Here is a 24,539-nt window from a genome sequence, read left to right as displayed (position 1 = left end):
CAATTTGGCTTGAAAGAAATTTCAAATTATTTGGCTGTGTATTGAGATAGTTTCTCATATAGTATTACAGAAAGGTCTGTGTATAGACAGGAATTACAGCAAAAATCTGGTAATACTTGTTGATCATTTTTTGCTCTACATTTGCAGCTGAACAAACTATAGCTATTATAGAGGAGAAAAGGAGCCAATTTGATATTCTAATGCAATGAAGTCTTAGATATATTGAAATAAATGTCTTAAAATCAGAGTGCCTTACTTTATTGCCATTGCATACAGGCAAATCTGCAGCCAAGTTATGCACATACACCAGCTCAGTTCACTTGTAAGATCTAGTGAAATAAATATCCCAGTTGAACAGAAATAGTTTTTAAAAGGCCAGTAGTCAGAAATAATTTTTAAAACCTATTGGAAACAAAGAATAAGAAACAGTTCTATAGAGTGGAGTAATGATGGAAAAAAATCTCGTAAGTTGGTAACAGTATGATCTTATCTAAATGTAATCTTCTTAGGCCTCCTGGGCATTACAATTCTTAGTCTAATGCTATTTGCATTTTTATGGCAGAAATATTTATTACAGTCCCCAGAGGGAAGATAAAGTACGTGATGATACTGAAAAGAGGAAGCTAGTAGAATTAATCTTGTGAAAATATAAGACATTCCAAACCCACTTTACAAAACATGTTAAAATTCCATTTTCAGAAGTAAATCCTCAAGTATTCTTGATTTAAAAAAAAACAAAAAACTTTAGGTAACATGTGAAGGGTAAGAAATGGTAGTGTTAAAAAATAACTTTATAAAAAGAAAGGTCATGACTCTCATATAAAACGAACATGAGTCAAAGATGTATTTAACTCATTAATGAATGACAGGCCAGTAAGACATTACAAACAGTTCAAAGGAAAATTCAAAGAATCACACATATATAGGCAAATAAAGAATGCTGAAATAGACCAGGCGCAGTGTCTCATGCCTGTAATCCCAGCACTTTGAGAGACCGAGGTGTGCGGACCACCTGAGGTCAGGAGTTTGAGACCAGCCTGGCAGCATGGTGAAACCCCATCTCTATTAAAAATACAAAAACTAGCCGGGTGTGGTGGCACCTGTAATCCCAGTTACTCAGGAGGCTGAGGCAGGAGAATCACTTGAACCTGGGAGGCGGAGGTTGCAGTGAACCAAGATAGCGCCACTGCACTCCAGCTTGGGCAACAGAGTACGACTGTCTCAAAAAAAAAAAAAATGCTGAAATGTATTTACAAATGGATGCAAAACAAGTCAATATGAAGGGCAATGATCAATCGCATTCTACTGGACACAACTGATTTGCATTTCTATGGACAAAAATTGTTTGCATTATTAATCATTTCCTACAACTTACAGAGTTGTAAAATAGCTGAATGATGATAAAAGGCCAAGAAAACCTATCAACGGTGCGTTGTGGTAGCACACTTGGTAATCTCTTGGTGGGTGGGGGGCACGGGGAGTGGATTTCAGAATCTTTCACTATTTTTCCCTGACAGCAGGAAAGGTAATTTTGGTAGTGAGGTTTCCCAAAAGATGCTACATTTGAACCTAAAGTCCACAGTTATAAATAAAAGCAGTCTCTATCCCTGGTCTCACAAAAGAGAGATTTGTTTTATTCTAGGAAGTCATTATTCTGAAGAGTAAGAGAGACTCCTACCTTTTTGGACTCAAAAAGCCCAAATTTAAACTGTGCTGCTCACTTGCAAAAAATACTCTTGAGCCAATTACGTAGTTTTAAAACAATGGAATTTTTTTTTTTTTTTTTTTTTTTGAGACAGAGTCTCGTTCTGTCACCCAGGCTGGAGTGCAGTGGCACGATCTTGGCTCACTGCAACCTCTGCCTTCCAGGTTCAAGCGATTCTCCTGCCTCAGCCTCCCAAGTAACTAGGATTACAGCACACACCACCATGCCTGGCTAATTTTATTATTTTTGGTACAGACAGGGTTTCACTGTGTTGACCAGGCTGGTCTCGAAACCCTGACCTCAAGTTATCTGCCCGCCTTGGCCTCCCAAAGTGCTCAGATTACAGGCATGAGCCACAGCACCCAGCCTAAAACAATGGAAATATTTTAAAACCTTCTTTCACTTGGCTTTTGAAGTGAGGTTTCTGTTTTGTTTTTTGAGACAAGGTCTGGCTCTATGGCCCAGGCTGGAGTGCAGTGGCACAATCTCGGCTCACTACAACCTCCGCCTCCCAGGCTCAAGGGATCCCCCACCTCAGCCTCCCCGAGTAGCTGGGACTATAGGTATTCACCAGCACACCTGGGTATTTTTTGTATTTTTTGTAGAGATGAGGTCTCACCATGTTGCCCAGGCTGGTCTCCAATTTGTGAGCGGAAGCCATCCACCCTCCACGGCCTCCCAAAGTTTGAGATTACAGGTGTGAGCCACCACGCCGAGCCTAAGTGAGGTTATGTTATCAACACTAGTTTTAAACTCAAACATGTTTTGTGATTTATTTGAAAAGCCCAAGTTATGCTTTTCTCTGCCCTTGAGCCGTTTCTGCCTTCCTTCCTGTAGATGGGTGGGTTTGGGGGTTTGTTTTGCTTTATTTCATTTTTGTTTAATCATCTAATTTTCACAAAAGTGGCCATGCTATATACAGAAAGATAAACCACAAAACTTGGCTTTAGGTCTTAGTTCTAGCTGTAATACTACAAAAAAAATATATATATATACTGAATCACAACTTTAAGCAGTCTCAGAATCAGTGCCCACCATATATATATATATATAGATAGATGTATACAGATGTGGCCAATGTACACAGATGTGGTCACATTTGGAAATTTGTGTGTGTGTGCGCGCATGCGCTTGTGTGCATGCACATGCACGCTTGCAGTTCTGAATACTCTTCCACTCCCGATTTCTTATGGTAAGTAGCATGTGCCATGGCACAGATGAACTTGGACTTAGATAAATAATTCAAAGCTTTGGGGCATATAAAATTTGGACATGAAAAAATGGAAATAAGCCAGCAACCTCAATTTAAAAATTTACCTAAATCATTTGGTTATGCACAGTGTACTTATTCTTCATAACTAAATTTAAACTGACTAAAAGTCATCACACTACCTATTACCATTCTTACCAGATCGTATCTAATAGGGATGGTAAATAACATAAAGGAGGTGCTATCCACAAAGAGCAAATCTTTAATTAGAGTTTATTTACATTCCTGCTGTCATCTCTGTTTGTAAATTTATCCAAAGGAGGTCCTAATAGGGACTTGTTGAGGCTTGCAGTGGCCTGGAAATTCCCCTAGAAGGCATCAGAATCTCCAGTGTGCAGATAGAAAGGTTTTATATAGAACCAATGAAGATCAAAATCTATTCTTTACCCCTACTTGCCCTGAACTTGATGCCAGGTGTGGGAAATTGGGGCCAGTCTCCCTGTATTCACCTATCTTCAGAGCTGCTTGACTTCTTCCAGAGGAATAAACCGATAATCCATTCAAGCACAGAACACCCATGAAGGGGCTCACCCTGAGTCCAAACCAGACTCTGTCCTGGAGAGCTCTCACTTACAGGACACGTTTTGGGAGGACACACCAATTTTATTTAAGCGTCATCCTGAAGAGACTTGGCCAAAGTGGACCACTCAAAATCCTTCTGCTGAGGGTCTTACAATAGCATAGTTTAGGGGTTAAGATGAGGATGCTAGAGTGAGACTGCTAGAGTTCAGGTAGCTTTACCACTTACTGGCTTTGTGACCTTGGGCCAATTACTTAAACTCTTTGGGCCTTTGTTTTCTCCTTTGTGAAAGGAGAAACCCCTACTGTATGGGGTTTTCGTGCTAAGGAATTGAGTTAATATTTACACAGTGCCTAGAACAGTGCCTGGGTATATAGTAAGAGCTACTCAGTGTTAGTTACTATTACTATTGTTGTTATTATTTATCATCAGGTCCATAACTGACCCACATTCCTTGAACTTTACAGTAGATCTCCCAGAGATGACTACTACACATGAGGACATATTTATCAACATGCCTTGCCCAGTTATAAGCCTGTATACCCCTTATAGGAAACAATCTGGACAAAGCTAAATGTGACAAGTGAAATTATCTCATTCCTACTTCAAATGCATAATTATCACCCTCCCTTCTTGGCAGTTTTAAAAATGAGACTAAGCTCAATAACTTAAGTTCTCAAGGCTTCATAATATATATATTCCCTGAATGAAAAAAAAAAATGCACATTTATTGGAAACTCATTGTATGTCAGTTACTGGGGATTCAAAGACATTTAAGCCACTGTTTCTTCTGCAAGGTCTTACAATGTAGTAGAGAGAGGCGGATAACGTAAGATTCCCATGCCGTACACTAAATGCCGTTTTCTTAGGGAATTTGCATTGGCTCCATTCATGGTTTTTTCAGGTCTGTCCATCAGAGCAAGGTCTTGGCAAATTAGTGAAGTAGGCACAGTTTGTTTTTGGCTCCTCTCTCCCCTTCAGACATTCCCTTTCCCTCCTCCGGAAAGTCCCAGTTCTAGGATCGAAAACATGATTATAATCCCTGCCGAAATGTTTTTGCTAATAATATAAGGATTTGCCCCTCCTGAGGGTAAGTGCATTTTTGTAAGGAGGTCTTGAACCTAAAACATCATTCTAAAGCTAAAGGAATGAATTTCTACAGAAAGAATTTCAGGTTACAGCTTAGCTGGGGGAAATGAAGCCTTAAGTACTGGCTAATTTTTATTCTTTAATCATAATTATTTTTACCCTATGCCTATCTTTATTTTATTGCCCATGCTTTTTTATGAGCGGGTTTCCTCTAGTGTTCAAGTATAGACCAAAGAATAAGCAGTAAAACTTTTCATTTCTGCTTGCATTTTTACGATTTATATTATTGGGCAAGGGTTTGAAACACTCAGCCTTCAACCTATTTTGCCCCATTCTGACAGTAGGTTTCAGGCCTCCTTTTCACCAAACTCAATTATTATGCTTGATATTCACCATAGAACTTCTACTTCTGTTAAATTAAAACATGCAAACCTTTAATGGAAAAGGGCATATTTTATTCGTTAATGAAAAAACATGTTTTTATCACAATGCTTTCTATTCAAAGGTTGTGTTGTAGCATTTGTTGTGCATGTTTTTGTCCTGAATCAGAGCAGCAGGTTCTAACAGGCTGGCCCATTATTAGAATGTATTTCTTCTCATGAATAACAAGTGCATTATTTTAGAAGTTTAATCCTTTTCTCTAAAAGGGGCATACTATCTCTTTAGAAATTAATCAGTTTTTGCCTTCACATTTGGTCTTCAATTGCTATATAGCGTTGTTTCACTCCCTAAATTATGTGTCATAGCTATAGAGGTCCATGAATTGCTGCAGCTGCCAAGAAGGAGGCATTTTTCTCTGGTCCATAGAATAAGCACTGTTTGTATCCTCTTTTCACAAACATTTTTTTAAAGTTCCCATGATGGTCTAAGAGAATATTCATTTTCAATTGGAACTAAAAGTTGCATGGTCACGAATTGAAATAAAATCGTGTATATAAATAATAATGGCACAGTATCACAAGGAAATTACTCAACTGATGAAATTCAAAGATTTCTGTGTACTTTGCCATAAAACAAATCTTTTTTTCATGAACTTTCATTATATTTTTAGTAGGACATGATCAACAGGAGACTCAAACAATAGTTGTTACTCTCTTTCTTGGAAAGCAACTGGGAAGCAAATTTTATCAGACATTCCTAGAATAATTTAGTTAATGTAAGTCCTTCAAAGCATTAGCCAGGTGGATTTTCTGCTTTTGTAATTCCATTATGGTCAGTGTCTGTGGTAAACATCACTGGATGATAAAGTACATCTTTATTTGAGAGGAGGAACTAGAATAACATTTAGTCCAAGAGTACTGTAGTTACAAGCAATAGGAAACATGCAGTAGAGAGAGAAGAAAGCTGAATGAGAGAAATAAAAAAGGATCATATTTATTTTCATTTAAGTATAGTCAATATAGATGAATGAAAGTCTGTCTTCAGAGACTATTAATGTTTATTTACTTTTCCATTTGTGTCACATTGGGTAGTTCCTGCAGGAAAAAGGAAATACTCTCCTAGCTCGTCCTCGTTTGATTTTCAGATGATTCCAGGAATGTTCTGCATTGGTGAAGTGGCAACAGGACCCAGCTATATGTCATTTAAGTCTAATCTGGGGGCTCAAAAAGGATTTTGGGTAGTTTCTGCCACCAAATAGTGTTTACAATACAGAGAAACAGGCCTTGAAATCATAGAACCTTAAGACTAGAAGCAACCTAAAAGTTGTTTAAGCCAATCTTCCATTCAGTGTTTAAATGTTCTACAACAACCTTGGTAAGCGTCCATCCCATATGCTTGATGCTGTCAATGACCAGCTTCCTACAACCTCCTGGCTGGTCAGTTTCCAACTCAACCACATGATTGCTGACTACTGAAAGCCTTCTGCCCCAAAAGGAAGCTCAATGAAAAAGCAGCTTTTCTAGGCAAGTCCCGTGTATCTTCCAGTTATGGATCTAAAAGATAATAATTTCCCTATTTCACCTCCCCCCCCCACCTAAATTCTTATGTCTCTTGCCTCAATTATGAGGAAATAATATTTTCTCTTCCATGCCTATTTGGCTTTAATATATGATATTATCACCAAAGTGAATAGCTCCTAATGAGCATGCTGTTCCAGTAATTCCTTGACTTACTGGTTCAATGTGTGTATGAGTCCCTTCCTGTAAGATAAATGTGCTAAAAATGACTGGCAAGTGTGTTAATATTAGTAGCAAACAAACTCAATTAAATATGAGTGTGAAAACTTTTGACATTGGCAGAGAAGCATATTCTTAGCATAACAGGGAAGTTTATGGAAATCATAGAATGTCCAAAATTCTATTCACCTCCTGGGTCATTAGGAGTTGTAGCTTTGCTGTTAAGGTAAATTACTCATTTTTTAATTAGATAACTAGACACCGCTTTTCTTCAACTAAACCTTAAATACATAATCCCATTTTCCTGCTCCTTATCTGGTTCATGTTTGTATACCACACAAGAACTATGTTTAACCTATTACTAAAGTTTCCTTTTTCTGGGTTTTTTTTTTTTTTAATGAAGACCTAGTTTTACTTGCACATTTTTCACGAGCATCAAATAGTGGATGATCTTTCAAGCTTGAACAGCAACAGTTGTATCGCTGAGGAAGGATTTCTTGTTTCAAATTGTCTAGGTAATGATTTACAGCTATTTTTGGTAATTATCAAAATGACAGCTCCTTGAATTTTTCTGCATGCAGAAAAATTTGCTGGCTAGCATCTTTCAGACCCTGGGAGGTTCATCCCAATCCTTGGCATGTGGGATCAAGGGAACGCTCTGAAATCCTCACTGCAGAGGGAATTGACCTGTCCAACATTATCTTGTGATACATGTGAATGTTTGATGGGATAACTCTAAATGTCTGCGGACTCCTGAGGCCTGGGATTTGTGGCAGGATGAACCCACATGTTGGGTGATATTACGTATAAACCTTCGGCCTTCCAAGACCAAACCTGACAAATTGAACCTATGACGATGGTTGAGCTCCTTTGAAGAGGACTCACAGTACATTGCAGCATCTATCTTCATACAGTATTCAATAAACGGTTGCTAAAAAATGGAAAAGAGAGCCAGGGTAGGGGCTCATGCCTGTAATCCCAACCCTTTAGGAGGCTGAGGTGGGAGGATCACTTGAGCCCAGGAGTTGGAGACCTGCCTGGGCAATGTAGTGAAACCCCATCTTTACAAAAAATACAAAAATTAGTCGGGCATGGTGACATATGCCTGTTGTCCAAGCTATTTGGGAGACTCAGATGGGAGGATCACTTCAGCCAAGGAATTCAAGGTGTCAGTGACCTGTGATCACACCATTACACTTCAGCCTGGGCAACAAAGCAAGATCCTGTCTCTAAAAATAATTAAAGATAAATAATTTAAAAATGGAGAGGATGCAAAAAAATAGTACATAAGATTAACATGCTTATATAACTGGAAAATCAGGAAAAAGAAATTAACAACCTTTTCAACTTCTGAATATTTTCAGAAAATACATGTGGGTACCACTGGTTATTATAAGGCATGAGCTGGGGGTAAAGCTGGAGAAGAAATCTTAAAAGGAGAAAGGGAAGAAAGAACATAACAGGCAAGATAGGAGAGAGGTAGAAATAATTTTTTTTTTTAAAGAGAAGAAAATAAAGTGCATTTAATATACCTTCCACATCATTTCCTTACTCAAAAATCTTCAATGGATCTGCATTGCTTACAGGATAAATTTCAGTCTCTTTAAGCTAATGTTTAGTGTGTTCCGTGATCTGGATTGAACCTACCTCTCGAACACATACCTCTGGTTTATTTATTGACTGTCCCTGACTATTCCTTTAGGGTTTTTATATTCTTGTCTTTGCTCCCTAAGGAAAATCTCATGTACCCGTCAGGACACAGACTCAGGGACTACACTTAGAAGTTTTATATAGACAGCACTAATTGACCTTGTTTTCTATCATATTTACTTTACACCCCTTAACATTTTCCCTAATGCCCTCAGATAGAACTCCCTTAACAGTAGGAACTCTGACTCTAATTCTATCAGATTATTTATGTGTTTTTTATGTATGTTTTGCTTTTGTGTGTGGGGTTTTTTTTTTTTTTTTTTTTGACATGTAGGATTTAGACAATTACAAAACTGTTTTTCCTACTAGTCTCCATTGTGCTGCTTCTGCCTGCTACATAAGGATGCCTTCATCTTACTAAATTCTTCAGCCTTGGAATATTTTTCCTACACAGTCATTTTTTCAAAGACTCCCTTTTCTTTGAACCCAGCATTTAGTACTACAAGTAAAACAAAGAATCATCAACTTTTCTTGAGAGTCTTTACAGAAATTTGCCACATAGAAGTTATTTGATTGGCAAGAGTTTATATTTTTTTCACGATGAGACAGAACACTGATTTTAAAAAGGTTCAATAAAAGTAATATGACTGAGGCACCTCTACTTCGTATACTTTATTATAAAAAATGGATAGGAAAAAATCAGATACCCAGGAGCTAGGATGAAAAAAAATCTCATTTTTCAGAGCAGCAGAAGTTGAGTTCCTGCAGCTCTCAAAATTTAAGTGCAGATTTGTCTTTCGAGCTTGCCTGGATGTGTGAATGGAGATTTGTAGTGAACCCTTATAACTCCATGGAATTTCAATATATAAACATTTCATATCACAGTCATGAAGAGAAGCCCAAGAAGGTAGACTATTATAACTCAATTTATACTTGGGCATTCCGAGACCAAAACCAGTGAATGAATCTATAGTATTAGTTGCATTTCTATAAAGAAAATTAACAAAAATTTTTGCAACATCATCTTTTTTCAAAGAGCCAATTTACCCTTTTAAAAAAATCTATGTACTCACTAAGCCCTGAGAATTAAAAGAAATTTTATAATTTTCATGAAGCATGAGAACCTTACATGACAATACACTGAAATGAAATTTAGCAAGATGGCCGCCAACACATTGCTTATGAAATTTTCCAGCTAACTCTTAGGCGTCATGTTCACTCACACGCAGCCTTCAGTCCAATAAGGCCTGTGTGTAATTCCTGAACTTGGACATTATGTGAGCATAAGGCCCATAGCAGTCATATAGCACACTTGGATAATTGCACAGGCCATTTGCAGAGTGCCTCCACCAGTGGTAGGGGAAGTATTAAAAGAAAGAAGGTCCTGGATGAGATGACACAAGTTACTTGAGTGTTATCTTAGGTCAAGCAGTAGTACATCAGTGTATTGGTGTGGCTGTTTTCAGGTTTGTTGAACTTTACCTTAGGGACTCATTTTCGTTTGGCCATGCTGAGTACATGTCATTTTTAGTAATTCATTTTTTGTCACAATTGAAATATTTTAGATGCATTGAAATAAACGTTGCTAACAGATTCTCCTTATACCTTGGTTCATTTTGTCTCCTTTTCCTGAAAAGTTTCTTCCCTTCTGTCTGTTAAAAATGCCACCCATGCCGGGCGCGGTGGCTCAAGCCTGTAATCCCAGCACTTTGGGAGGCCGAGACGGGCGGATCACGAGGTCAGGAGATCGAGACCATCCTGGCTAACACGATGAAACCCCGTCTCTACTAAAAAATACAAAAAACTAGCCGGGCGAAGTGGCGGGTGCCTGTAGTCCCAGCTACTCGGGAGGCTGAGGCAGGAGAATGGCGTGAACCCGAGAGGAGGAGGAGCTTGCAGTGAGCTGAGATCCGGCCACTGTACTCCAGCCTGGGTGACAGAGCAAGACTCCGTCTCAAAAAAAAAAAAAAAAAAAAAAAAAAAATGCCACCCATGTGCCAAGGGCCAGCTCCAATCTCCACCTTTCTCTTATGCCCTCCACAGCTGTCAACCTATGGTGATTTCTGCATCTTTTGAATGCCAGCATTATTTTGCTTCTTAAGTATTTATTGTCTTGTTTATGTGTTATTTTCTTCTGTGTAACTCTTTTTTCTCCAGATATTATACATTTCATCTTTCTTAAAGACAGAAGAGTTTTCTAATGCTTTGTGTGCCAAACATGGCCTAGCATAGTGACTCTCCCTTGTAGGTACCCATTAAATATTTGTTGACTAGTTGACATAATTTGTTACCTTTATGTTACCTTTAACACATTTCTCAAGGAAAAAATATAAAACCTCACAGATCCACACTTATGGGCCCCGTTCTGAGCTACTTTGCAAACCTTTCCTTTGTATAGTCATGACATCATGTAAATAAATAATCTTGGTACTGGAATGCATCTTGGTATTGTAATTCATTATAAGTCTTACTTATTGGGAGATAGTTCAGATGATTCCAAATATTAATTTTTAGAAGTTATCAGTGAAATAACACAAAAAATATTAAAATTCCCAATTTCTAAGAATTCCACTGAAGTATTTCTCTCTGGGAGAAATACTATTTTAATAAACCCTACACTACTGTGAACTATGGGGAAAAAAAATGCCCAGTATATTAGGACAAAATGTATTCAAAGCCCTAACAATATACATATTTTGACCTTTCAATATTACTTCTAGAAAATACATTCAAAGGAAATAATTAAAGATGCACACAAATACTTAGCTACAATGATATTCATTATAGCATTGAATATAATATATACATATATTTAAAAACCTAAATTACAGTAAAATAGATGGTCAGATAAACTAATTATACATCATACGGGGCACCATTAGAGTGTGTATTATATGAGAATGTTTAACAAAATGGAAAGATATTCACAATATATTATGTGAAAAAGGTTGTAAATATAATTTTTTTTTGAATACTGGAAATATATGCTCCAAATGTGGATATTAATGTCATTTTTGCAATGAGATTATGGATTTATAAACTTTCTAGAATGAAGGTATGTTACTTTTGCATAAAGAATTTTTAAAAATTAAAGATACTAAAAACTTAGCCGGTACTTTAGAATTCAGGTGCTTGCTCAGCCAGTAAGTACATTAGAATTACTCTCTAGGGTCATATACCCTTCGGCCAAGAAACTATAGTACTTAATCTTTTGAATTTTTCAAAAGATTATAAGACAAACTAAAGAAAGCATCTCTCCTCTTGATTGTTAACTTCTTCAGAAAAGTGAGTGAACATCTTATGACTAAAGCCATTCCATGTGATGCGATTGTGGGAACATGTTCTTCTTTGGCGACGTTTGTGCTCATATCTCTCACTTGATGTTGCTTGTAGGTCCATGGGAAGTGTATGTGTAAGCACAACACAGCAGGCAGCCACTGCCAGCACTGTGCTCCGTTATACAACGACCGGCCATGGGAGGCAGCTGATGGCAAAACGGGGGCTCCCAATGAGTGCAGAAGTAAGTAACAAGCCCACGATATTTGAAAGCTTTCTTTGTAAAGTCAGCTTATCTGTGGAGTCCTTGTTGTCTCTAGAAACACAACACAAAGTGGTGGGTGACAAACACTAGACCCTACACAAACATAGCCATATCACTGCCCACTGAGGCTTCAGCCACTGAAAACAGTTGCTGTTCGTTACATTGCTAATGTGACTTTTTCGCCAAGAATATGTTCCCCATTTTCTTGGATACTTTGTGGGAGCTAAGAACCCTTTTATAATTTGACATAATAAAAATAGGAGGATGGCTCACACCTGTAATTTCAGCACGTTGGGAGGCCGAGGCGGGTGGATCACTTGAGACCAGGAGTTCAAGACCAGCCTGGCCAACACGGTGAAATCCTGTCTCTACTAAAAATACAAAAAAAAAAAAGAAAAAGAAAAAGAAAAAATTAGCCAGGCATGGTGGCGTGCACCTGTAATCCCAGCTACTTGGGGGGCTGAGGCACGAGAATCACTTGAAACCGGGAGGTGGAGGTTGCAGTGAGCTGAGATCACGCCACTGAACTCCAGCCTGGGTGACAGAGGGAGACTCTGTCTCTAAATAAATAAATAAGTAAATACATGAGTAAACACAAGAACATCTGATTCTGTTGTACTCTCATTGCTGAGATGGTGAATTATAAACATGAAAATAGCTATTTTGAATTCAGTTCTCAAAACTACCCAATAAAGCAGGTGGTGTTAATCCCATTATAGAGATCAGCTAACTGAGGCTCAGCAAGATGAAGTGATTTGCCAAAGTTAGTAAATGATAGTGGGGACTTGATCTCAAGTCTCAAGACTCCAAATTAGGTACTTTTCCCCATAATACCACATTGCCTTTTTTTTCACTTTATGATGCTTGAAATGAAAGATTAGATTTGAAATTAAGCCAGTAAGTTAAGAAGGAGATTTCCCTACAAGGACTAACTAGCTTGAGGTTTGAGGCTGGAGATTAAATAGGAAGGTAAAAATATGGGAACATGAGCCATTTTTTCTTTGCAATTTAAAATGTTCAGAGAAATGTGCATGCCCATCCCAATGTTAACACTCACAAACCTCTCTTTTACAAGGATTTAAAAGCAGGTTCCATGGGTAACACTGTGAGAAGTCTCTTCCCATACATAATTCAGAGTCATAACTGATTTGTTTTTGTTTCTAGGAAATGTAAAGGATTTCCTGTAAGAATAAATCTTAAATTATCTTGTAATAGACTTAAAAAGATATGAATCTGGTCAGAATTTCATAACACATCAAGGAAACAATGAAAAACAATAGCACAAACATTTTCAAATACATTTGACCTCCAAAAATCGGGATTCTTATTCTAAATCACCAATGAAGAGAATCTAAAGAATTTATCCTGAATTCCTAGGGTGCCTTTCTGACTCTTTCCACATAAATCAGCTGCCTATCTAAATACATATAGAACACAGAGACATGTCACTTGATGCTATTGACTTATAATCTTAGAAATGCCTTTGAGGAATTGTTATATAATAAATACTGCAGGCCTCTTCTGTAAGAAAAATTGAGGCTTCAATAGGAGTCCACCTTCTACTCACCTGCTCAACAGCTGAAGAATAGTACTTCATGAAATCAAACTACTTGCCAAGTTCCTAGTTCCTAAGCTCTGTCCACCAGAAGCTCATGAGTAATGACCCTTCCAGGCTCATTAGTAAGCATGAATTCATGCCTGCATCTGCAATATGAATGCTCATTTCCACTTAAGGCCTGACAATCTCAGCTTTTCTTAGCAAGGACAGGAGACCCACAGGATGACCCTTGAGAAGTAATAGGAGTGGGAATCGTGAAGTGTTACCAAAAGAGAGGGTAAAAACTGATGGTCACTCCTGTAATCTTTCCACAATGAATGTCAACCCCCGTTGGTAAGTTCATCATCATATCTTTGCCCAACTAGACAAATCTACACTTTGTTGACTTTCATGCATCTCCTGAAACTTTTTTTTTAAATTAACAGCCTATAATGAAAAACTGGAAGGCTACACAAGAAACTCTTTTAAAAAAAGTAGTAACCTATTGAAGTCAGGGAAAACAAGATAAATGGGGATGCAGAGGCTAGATTTCTCAATGGATGCCTTTCTATATTCCTTTGATTTTTGTATTGTTAACTACTCAAAAACTAAAACTAAACATTAACAATCGGTTTATCCTATTTTTATTTATTTTCATTTATTTATTTTGAGACAGAGTCTCCCTCTGTCACCCAAGCTGGAATACAATGGCGTGATCTCGGCTCACTGCAACCTCCGCCTCTCAGGTTCAAGCAATTCTCCTGCCTCAGCCTCCCAAGTTGCTGGGACTACAGGCGTGTGCCACCACACCTGGATAATTCTTTTGTATTTAGTAGAGATGGAGTTTCACCATGTTAGCCAGGCTGGTCTCAAACTCCTGGCCTCAGGTGATCCACCCGCGTTGGCCTCCCACAAGTGCTGGGATTACAGGCGTGAGCCACCATGCCTGGCCAACTCATCCTATTTTTAACTACCTGATATGAGATAAGCCATCACTTTATTTTTACTTATTAGTGTTTCTCTCCACGCTTCTTATTGCCAGCCTGCAAGTGTAATGGGCATGCCGATACCTGTCACTTCGACGTTAATGTGTGGGAGGCATCAGGGAATCGTAGCGGTGGCGTCTGTGATGACTGTCAGCACAACACAGAAGGACAGCATTGCCAGAGGTGCAAGCCAGGCTTCTATCGTGACCTGCGGAGACCCTTCTCAGCTCCAGATGCTTGCAAACGTAAGTAACCTGTGGTTTCCAGAAAATAGGCTGATTTGTACAAGAGATGAATCTCTTTATCCTTCATTCTGCTAACCCAAGAGAAGGAGGTCATTGAGGTTCTCAGATAATAGACTCACAGATATCAGTTAATTTCTTCATTAATAAGAGGCAAGAATTTTCAACCTGTTGGGTGAAAACAGTATAATATTCATAAAAATAATTTCCTTTCTCACTCTCCATAAAGTAAAATTATTTCCTGTAGCACCACATTTTAGAAAACAAGATGAGTAATAAAAGAGAAAAAAGAGTGATGGAGAGGGAGAGCTATTTAAGATCTTAAGACTTTACTTGTGAGGAGAAGGTAGACAATAAATAGACTCAAGCTGATGAAATAAAGGGTGGTTACTGCACTTGGGTTATTATTTTACCTTAACAGTGAACTTAAACATGAAAAAAGATTAGTTTTGGTTTCCTTATAAATCCATTTTGATTGACACTGCTCTAATGTATCCTCTGTATCATAACTAATTTAGGAAATCATAATAATTTTATGCTCTCCCCAAAATACTAAACTCTTATAGCATGGGTTCTGCTTTTTTGTTGACATAACTCTGAGAGGAGGTTTATCTGGAGGCCAGGCACAGTGCCTTATGCCTGTAATCCCAGCACTTTTGGAGGCCAAGGCAGGCGGATCACTTGAGCTTATAAGTTTGAGACCAGTCTGGGCAACATGGTGAAACCCTGTCCCAGAAAAACTACAAAAATGAGCCAGGCATGGTGCTGTGCGCCTGTAGTTTCAGCTATTTGGGAGGCTGAGGTGGGAGGATGGCTTGAATACAGGAGGCGGAGGTTGCAGTGAGGTGAGATGGTGCCACTGCACTCCAGCCTGAGCAATAGAGCCAAATCTTTCTAAAAAATTAAAAATTAAAAAAAGAAAAAAATGGAGAGAGAGAGAAAAGGAAAGGAAAGGAAAGAAAAAGAGGTTTATTTGGAGAAAGAATAGAATTTGAAAAGACCTACCCAATTCATAGGACACTATCTGAAATATGTGAATATAAAGGGTGAATGCAGAGCTTATGTAAATGTCAAATGTGGATGAATAGCTCATCTAACCACATCAGTATTTACCCTCTATCAGCTCAGAAATCATCAGATAACAGAAGCCACTCAAGGCTATTAATGGAGATTGATGATCATGCCCTTCCTTTCCCTAGCAAGGACTCCATGTTCTAGCTCAAAAACAGTGACAGGAAGAAAGCACTACAATGGGAAACAAGCATTTAAAACCTTGGGGTTATTTGTGAGTTTGTTAAAGGAAAAACTACATTGCTCTTTAAAAATATTTTTTAACGTCAGGGAGAAGATATCAACGTGCAATTTGAACAGGCTTGCTTGTTAAAAGCTTTTTCTCTTAAATAGTGGCAGATAAAATATAGTACTGCTCACTTTCCACACCAAGCACCAAATGTGGATTTGTGACATAATATTTCTCCCAGCATCTTGTTTTACTCCTGCTCCTTGTTTGTACTCAGACTTTGTAATATTTAATAGGTTTCAAACAGATGTAGATTCAATGCCTTCACTGCCAGTTGCCAGCTGTGTGACTTTATGCCAGCTGTTGAAGCTCTTTGGACTTCAGTTTCTTCATATGTAAAATTCCTACCTGTAGTGTAATGAGAACTATATAAGACAAAGTGTTTATATAAGATAAAAGGGTTAGCACATTGCCTGTCATAGAGTAAGCCCTCAAGAAATGAAAACTAGGCCAGGTGGGGTGGCTCACATCTGTAATCCCAGCACTCTGGGAGGCTGAGGTCAGAGGATCACTTGAGCTGAGGAGTTTGAGACCAGCCTGGGCAACAGAAGAAGATCCTGTCTCTATTTTTAATATTATATTTTAAAATAACAATAAAGAGGCTGGACGCAGTGGATTACGCCTGTAATCCCAGCACTTTGGGAGGCCAAGACGGGCGTATCACGAGGTCAGGAGATCAAGACCACCCTGGCTAACATGGTGAAACCCTGTCTCTACTAAAAATACAAAAAATTAGCCAGGCATTGTGTCGGGTGCCTTCTAGTAGTCCCAGCTACTCAGGAGGCTAAGTCAGGAGAATGGCGTGAACCCAGGAGATGGAGCTTGCAGTGAGCTGAGATTGCGCCACTGCACTCCAGCCTGGGTGACAGAGCGAGACTCCATCTCAACAACAAAAAATAAATAAATAAAATAGCAATAAATAAATAAAACTGAAAACTAGTATTATAATAACCGTCATGTCCTATAAGCCAGAAGGTGGAAAATAATACTATAGAGTGTCTACTCTTCATTGATCAAAAATACCTTATGTTAAAGATAATTACCTCCTTAAAATCTGCAGCTCCTTGGGGCCTAAAATATAGGATCCTAATCTCCATGTGCTAACAAAATGGTCTGCTTATAATATTGCTTCAACCTAGAACATATTTAGTCCTGACACCATTTTGTACAGAATATATTTAAATGAATAGATATATATATGTGTGTATCCCATAGCCTCAGACCACTAGTAGAAATGTCTAAAAATGAGAATGTATGAACTACTAAGCAGATTATCGGAGGAACCCCACCTCTAATATTCACGTGGGTTCTTTTCTATTTCCCTAAGCGTCTCAGCTGGTCTGAGAAATAAAGAGAAAGAGTACAAAGAGAGAGAAATTTTAAAGCTGGGTGTCAGGGGGAGACATCACATGTCGGCAGGTTCCGTGATGCTCCCCGGGCCATAAAACCAGCAAGTTTTTATTAGTGATTTTCAAAAGGGGAGGGACTGCACGAATAGGGTGTGGATCACAGAGATCACATACTTCATAAGGTAATAAAATATCACAAAGCAAATGGAGGCAGGGCGAGATCACAGGACCACAGGATGGGGCGAAATTAAAATTGTTAATGAAGTTTTGGGCACACATTGTCGTTGATAACATCTTATCAGGAGACAGGGTTTGTGAGCAGACAACCTGTCTGACCAAAATTTGTTGGGCGGGAATTTCCTCATCCTAATAAGCCTGGGAGTGCTACAGGAGACCAGGGCTTATTTCATCCCTTTGGCTTCGACTGTAAAAGACGCCCGCCCCCAGGGGGGTCATTTATAGACCTACCCTCAGGGCGCATTCTCTTTCTCAGTTCCTTGCTGAGAAAAAGAATTCAGTGATATTTCTCCTATTTGCCTTTGAAATAAGAGAAATATGGCTTTGTTCATCTGGCTCACCAGCTCACCGGCAGTCAGAGTCCAAAGTCTTATCTCCCTTGTTCCCTGAAGATTGCTGTTATCCTGTTCTTTTTTCAAGGTGCCCAGATTTCATATTGTTCAAACACACATGCTCTACAAACAATTTGTGCAGTTAACACAATCATCACAGGGTCCTGAGGTGACATACATCCTCCTCAGCTTACGAAGATGACGGGATTAAGAGATTAAAGACAGGCATAAGAAATCACAAGGGTATTGATTGGGGAAGTGATAAGTGTCCACGAAATCTTCACAATTTATGCTCAGAGATTGCAGTAAAGACAGGCCTAAGAAATTATAAAAATATTAATTTGGGGAACTAATAAATGTCCATGAAATCTTCACAATTTATGTTCTTCTGCCGCGGCTTCAGCTAGTCCCTCCATTCAGGGTCCCTGACTTCCTGCAACACAGATAAAAGAGGAAAGAAAAATAATTTGTCGTTAACTTGGATAAGTTAACTGTCTTGTAGGGCAACAGGTAACAGTTTCAAAAAGATACTGTTATATAGCATTTCCTTGAAACAGTACACTGTACAGTATACCTAATGTGTTCATGTATTCATTCATCCAGTTACTGTTTATTGAACACCTCCTATGTGCCAGGTGCTTAAGATGCATCAGAGAACAAGACAAAGATCCCTGCCCTCAAGGAGCTTATATTCCGATAGAGGAGACAGACAAGAAATATAATAAGTGAAATATACAGTATGTGAGAAGTTCATAAGGGCTACTATCATCAAAGAAAAAAAAATAAAACCAAGAGAGAAGGGATCCAGGGAGCCAAGGGCTTGGGGTGGGAAGAGGAGTGGCAGGCTACAGTACGGGACAGGATGATGAGGGTAGGCCCCAGCACTGGGAAGGTGAAATTTCAGCTAAGATTTGAAGACAGTGAAGAAGTTTGCCAAAGAGTTAACTGGGGAAAGAACATTCTAAGGAGAGGGAATACCTAAAGTGAACATCTTAAGGCAGGAAGGTGCCTGATGTGACAGAGGAAATAACATAGCAGTGTGGCTGCAAATAAAGGTCAGTGTGGCTGCATCAGAATGAGAGTTGGGGGGTGTCAGGAGATGAGACTAGAGAGGTGACTGGGAGGGGAGAAAATATAATATGTACGATGGGCCACTGTAAGCTCACCAGCTTTTACCTGGAGTAAAATGATGAGTCAGTGCAAGGGTTTTCAGCAGAGAACTGGCATGATCTGACTTAGTTTTCAAAAGATCGCTCTTGTGTTACACAAAGGCAGCTCAAATCATATTGAACTTGCACTTTCGGCACTCAGCTTTAGTTGAAGTGAGCAAGCAAACTAGTGATTCTCAAAGTGTGGTTCTTCGACCAGCACCATCAGTATCACCTGAGAAATGTGTTAGACTTGCAAATTCTAGGGCCCTGAGACAGATCAACTGAATCAGAAATTCTGCAAATGGAACCCAGCAATCCGAGTTTTCACAAGTCCTCCAGGTGATTCTGATGCACAGTGAAGTTTGAGAAACACTAATCTAAATAAAGCATACCCCCCCCACCCCCGCCAAATTTTACATTGGTTAACAAAGTCAGTTTCTAACATTTTACTAACATTTGAGCCTCTTCTATGTGCTGGTGTATCAAACAGCTAGTCACTTCCATTAGAATAAAGAGTAGAATACCAGGGGGAATAGTGCAAGAAAATGTTGAAGGTTTGATTGGGGCTAGATTTTAGAGGGCCTTAACTGCCAACCTAAAAATGTTGGTATTTATTTTCTAGGGTACTGGGTGCTATCACAATAATTCAATTGGTATACTGTGATATATTTGCAATGTATTTTAATGATGTATAGCTCAGATTAATTTCAAAGCATTGCATATTATTCATTGCATTTTACTTTACTGATTTTTAAATTGTTTGGCTTTGTAAAGTCATAAGATAAGTAAATGTACAAAGAATTAAAACAGATAAAGCCCTTTCATAGTGCCTAAGTCTGACCAATTAAAAAGAGAAAAAAGAAAAGGTTTACTGTCAAAGTTGGAGTCAAAATAAATACCTTTTTGTTTATTTTTAGTTTTGTTTTTTGTTACTGTTCTATGTTCAAACTATGGCTCATATTCTTACTAAATGTAAAAAGGCCACCATCCCTAGCTTTTAAATCCTAGAATGCTCATAGCTTCAGAGTTTTATAAAAAGAGTATGAAAGAAGAGTTAGGAAAAAAGTGACCTCTTGTTAGTAGTGACTATTACTTATACAGCTCATCTAGAGACTTGCGCAAAACAAGTTTTATAGGTGTTCGTTCCCAAACTACCCGGTCTGTGAAAAACATAAGCAAATTGTGAGAATGCTGCTAAAATTAACAACACACATAACTTTTTATTATTGTTTCAATCCACGAAAATGAGCATTCATCAATGGACTTGATCAGTTAGAATATTTTTTAAAGCTTATTCTTTCACACGATACATTCTTATTCAGTGCTACTATGTGCTAGGTGTGCTAGTTCCTGGGAATTATAACTATAAGCAAAAGAGACACAGTCTTTTGACACAGTTAACAAAGTCTAGTGAGTTATCTATAATGTATATATACACATAGGTGTAATAGGCAACTAGCGGTATACACACACACACTTGTACACAGACGTATGATAAATATCGTGTTACAGAATGTGGAGGGGAGCACATCAGAGGGGCAGTTAGCAAGAGTGGTGTGTTCTGAGTTTTGAGAACCTGAGACCTGAAGTTTAATGGAAATTAACAAAGCATGAGTAGAGAGATTCCCAGCAGAGAGAAAAATCAACAGGATTTGCCATAAAAGAACAGAAGGGAGAAAGAATAGAGAATATTCTGACAACTGAAAAAAGATCAGAATGTTTCTGTGGTACAGCATTTTCCAGGAAAGAGCGAGGAGGTAGCTAAAGCAGTGTGAGGATGAGGGAAGTAGAGCAGGTAAGTGGCTGGCTGAAAGTGTCTGCATCTTAGACATCTCAGTCAGGGAGCAAGAATAACTCTGGAGTTGAACTACCAACAAGTAGTTGATAATCAGTCCATGTGCGTCATCTACTATAATTGCCTGGTTGATATTTATAGATATAGCCAAGTATATTTATAGGTAATACCCAAGTACCAGAAGACCAAAGGCTCCAAAGTCATTTCAAGGAAAACTCCATCAAGAACACATTAAGATATTCTTTAAAAAAAAAAAAAAAAATGCCCTGAAACTTAATAAGGTAATTGTAACATATTTGTCTGTAATTCTAACATAATTGTAACAAGTTTCTGATCCCCTTATGTTGTTATGGATTCACCTACATCTGTCTACTGAAAAACTTGAAGCTAAAAACCACTACTACTAAGTCATGTTAGTAATCATTCCTAGTTAACAAATACCTGGATGGTACTTAATGCACCAAGTAGGAAAACTATGAAAATAACCAATACCGGCCAGGTGCGGTGGCTCACGCCTATAATCCCAGCACTTTGGGAGGCCAAGGTGGTCGGATAATGAGGTCAGGAGATCAAGACCATCCTGGCTAACACGGTGAAACCGTCTCTACTAAAAATACAAAAAATTAGCCGGGCGAGGTGGCGGTGCCTGTAGTCTCAGCTACTCGAGAGGCTGAGGCAGGAGAATGGCGTGAACCCGGAAGGCGAAGCTTGCAGTGAACCAAGATCACGCTACCGCCCTCTAGCCTGAGTGACAGAGCGAGACTCTGTCTCAAAAAAAAAAAAATAATAATAATAATAAAAGCAAATAACCAATACCAATTTAGTTCTTTTAGTATAATGTATAGGAGGTTGGTGGGTTCTTAGGGAAGATCTTATTTCTTTCTTTCCCTCTCCAGACAGCTCCTTGATCCCTGGGTAGGCTTCCCTAGGAAAGCCTATCTCCATTCACTTTATGACTATTCCAGGATACATTTGGGGCAGAGATGCCTGTGTCTGCTTCCCTAGTTTAGGTTTCCTTACTGGCACCTGCTTCCAGAATATTACTCTGGTTCTTCTCTTCTCTTTTTCTGAGCCTGCAGTAGATCCCAACATTTATTAGCATATCCAGTTCTTCTCTCTACCTACATACTTTCCGTAATTTGTTGTTTGATTGGCAGTAGGTTTGAGAGCATTTTCATTACTCTTTAGTAATATTTTCATATCATTAATTCCCTCCTTAGTAGATGTATCCCTATGTCACCTCTTTGTCACTGCTTCAGTTATCACTGATAATAAAGCTTATGACAAATGAGTTAACATACTTAACATTTATTAAGTACCTATAATTACCAGATTTCATGTGAGGTCTGAAAGCGATATTCTCATAGCTAGATGTTTTCCTCCCATTATTTCCCACTTTACTTTTATGAGGAAGGTAGTATCAAGAAAACAAGGTGATATTTTAAAAATTTAAACTATTTCAGTATGTGGTTCCATCAACAACATGTACAATGTTATTCAAAATAACAATTGTATTATATTTATTTTACTGTGCTTACCAAGGCAGAAAAGCAACCTGCTACTCAGTGTGTGGTCTGCAGACCAGCCACATTGGCATCATCTGGTTGCTGATTAGCAATGCAGAACCTCTGATCCCACCTCAGAGCTTTGAATCGTATTAAAGGTTCAGAGTAGCCAGGCACGATGACGCACAGCTGACATCCCAGCTACTCAGGAGGCTGAGGAGGGAGAATCGCTTGAGCCTCAAAAATTCGAGGCTGCAGTGAGTTAGGATCACGCCACTGCACTCCAGCCTGGGCAGCAGAGAAATACCCCATCTCTTAAAAAAAATTTTCGTTTTAAGGTTGAGAGTGCTATTGAACACTTTTCAACAAGGGTTCTATGCACTTAATCTACAGTTAAACTTTTCAGAATTAGCCAGAACAGCCTAGTTAACCAAACATCCAAATTAACGAAGGTTTACATCTCTATTTGTGTGCATATAGACTTAGAATATTTTAGAATAAATTATATAGAGGTTTACTGAGAAAAAATGGAAATCTGAATAAATATGTTTCTGTGGTACAGCATTTTCCAGAGTTTGATCTGCAGAGCTCTAATTCCATGAAATGTTAATAGAAATTATGTGAGGGGAAATTTTGCTATGGCCCTCAAATTTAGGAAATAAATTAATCAAAGGTTTCTTCACTGCAGGATGTCTCAGAGCCTAATATGCTAATATTTATTATAAACCTGTTTTGGAGTTTTGAGTTCTCTTCAATTTAACCACAGAATGCTTTTCTTTCAAAGCATCTTTTGGGACCCGTGTTCTATGGCACACACTGGAAAGTGTCGTTATTTTATACCGACCATATCTGTGTGAAGACTTTACTTGGGAAGACACATGCTAGATTTTTTTTCTATATATTTGTTCCCCATTTCCAAGTGTTAGAGGCTACAAATGCATATCAAGGAAATAATGAGCCTTACATTTCTATCAGTGAAATAATCATAAACATAGTGTTAACTAGGCTTGGGCAATCTAGTCTATTGGACTGCCAGCAATGAACATAAGACAGCCGTTTTCTCCTTCTCTCTCTTCTTTCCTAGTTTTCATCTTCTCAAAAGTTAGAACTGGGTCAGGTGTGGTGGCTCACACCTGTAATCCCAGCACTTTGGGAGGCCAAAGCAGGTGGATCACCTAAGGTCAGGAGTTCAAGACCAGCCTGGCCAACATGTTTGTAAACTACTAAAGTCTCTACTAAAAATACAAAATTAGCCAGGCATGGTGGCAGGCACCTGTAATCCCAGCTGCTCGGGAGGCTGAGGCAGGAGAATCGCTTGAACCTGGAAGGTGGAGATTGCAATGAGCCGAGACTGCGCCATTGCACTCCAGCCCGGGAGCCTCCAGAGCAAGACTTTCTCAAAAAAAAAAAAAAAAAAAAAACCAAGAAACGAACCATTGAAAACCTGAAGCAACAGCTGAGATAAATTTACTAGAAGCACACAAGTTGTAGCTCAGTTTAGTTCAGAAAATATTTATTGAGTGTTTCCCCTGTGCCAAGCACTGTGGTAAACACTAAGTCTGTGAAAATGAAAAGATCTTCCCTAAGAGATGTTACATTCTAGATGGAGAGAAATGTATAATAACAATCATTTCAGTACTCGGTGGTGGTGATGATGATGACAATATCATAGTAATAGCTGACGTATATTGAGTGCATACTATTTTCTGTTCACTATTCAAAGGACTGTGTATGTTTTCACATTTTTAACTTTCACAAAATCACTTCGATGTAGGTAACATTATTACCATCCATTTTACAAGAGGAAAGTACAATGAAAAAGATACAGCAAGTGCCTTAGGGAGACTGTGGGGGTGAGTGAGGAAAATTTAGGGAAGACTTCTTTGAAAATATCCCTCCCTACTTCTTAGATGGCTATTTCTGTTTTTTCCTGTAAAATTGCTGAAACAGTTTGTCCTGCTTTCTTTTTTTTTTTTTTCTTTTGAGACGGAGTCTCTCCCTGTCACCCAGGCTGGAGTGCAATGGCTCACTACAACCTCCGCCTCCCAGGTTCAAATGATTCTCCTGCCTCAGTCTCACGAGTAGCTGGGATTACAGGCACTCGTCACCACACCCAGCTAATTTTTGTATTTTTAGTAGAGATGGGGTTTTCCTATGTTGGCCAGGCTGGTCTCCTGACCTCAAGTGATCCACCCGCTTCGGCCTCCCAAAGT

The 24,539-nt window shown here is 38.6% G+C and overlaps 1 protein-coding gene across 3 annotated transcripts in view; it reads left to right on the top strand.

Moving 5' to 3' along the window:
* The window catches only part of NTN4 (netrin 4), a 122,234-nt gene that overhangs the window by 53,989 nt on the left and 43,706 nt on the right, over positions 1–24,539 (top strand). For all 3 annotated transcript variants that reach the window (XM_005571905.5, XM_005571903.4, XM_005571904.5), the window contains exons 4-5: positions 11,745–11,871; positions 14,472–14,660. In XM_005571905.5, the coding sequence (XP_005571962.3) occupies positions 11,745–11,871; positions 14,472–14,660 (316 nt within the window). The remainder of the gene's footprint in view (positions 1–11,744; positions 11,872–14,471; positions 14,661–24,539) is intronic.

The sequence above is a fragment of the Macaca fascicularis genome, chromosome 11 (assembly GCF_037993035.2).
Source record: "Macaca fascicularis isolate 582-1 chromosome 11, T2T-MFA8v1.1".
Lineage (NCBI taxonomy): Eukaryota > Metazoa > Chordata > Mammalia > Primates > Cercopithecidae > Macaca > Macaca fascicularis.
Note: the sequence above shows the minus strand (reverse complement) of the source record. Positions and strands in the feature narration are given on the sequence as shown.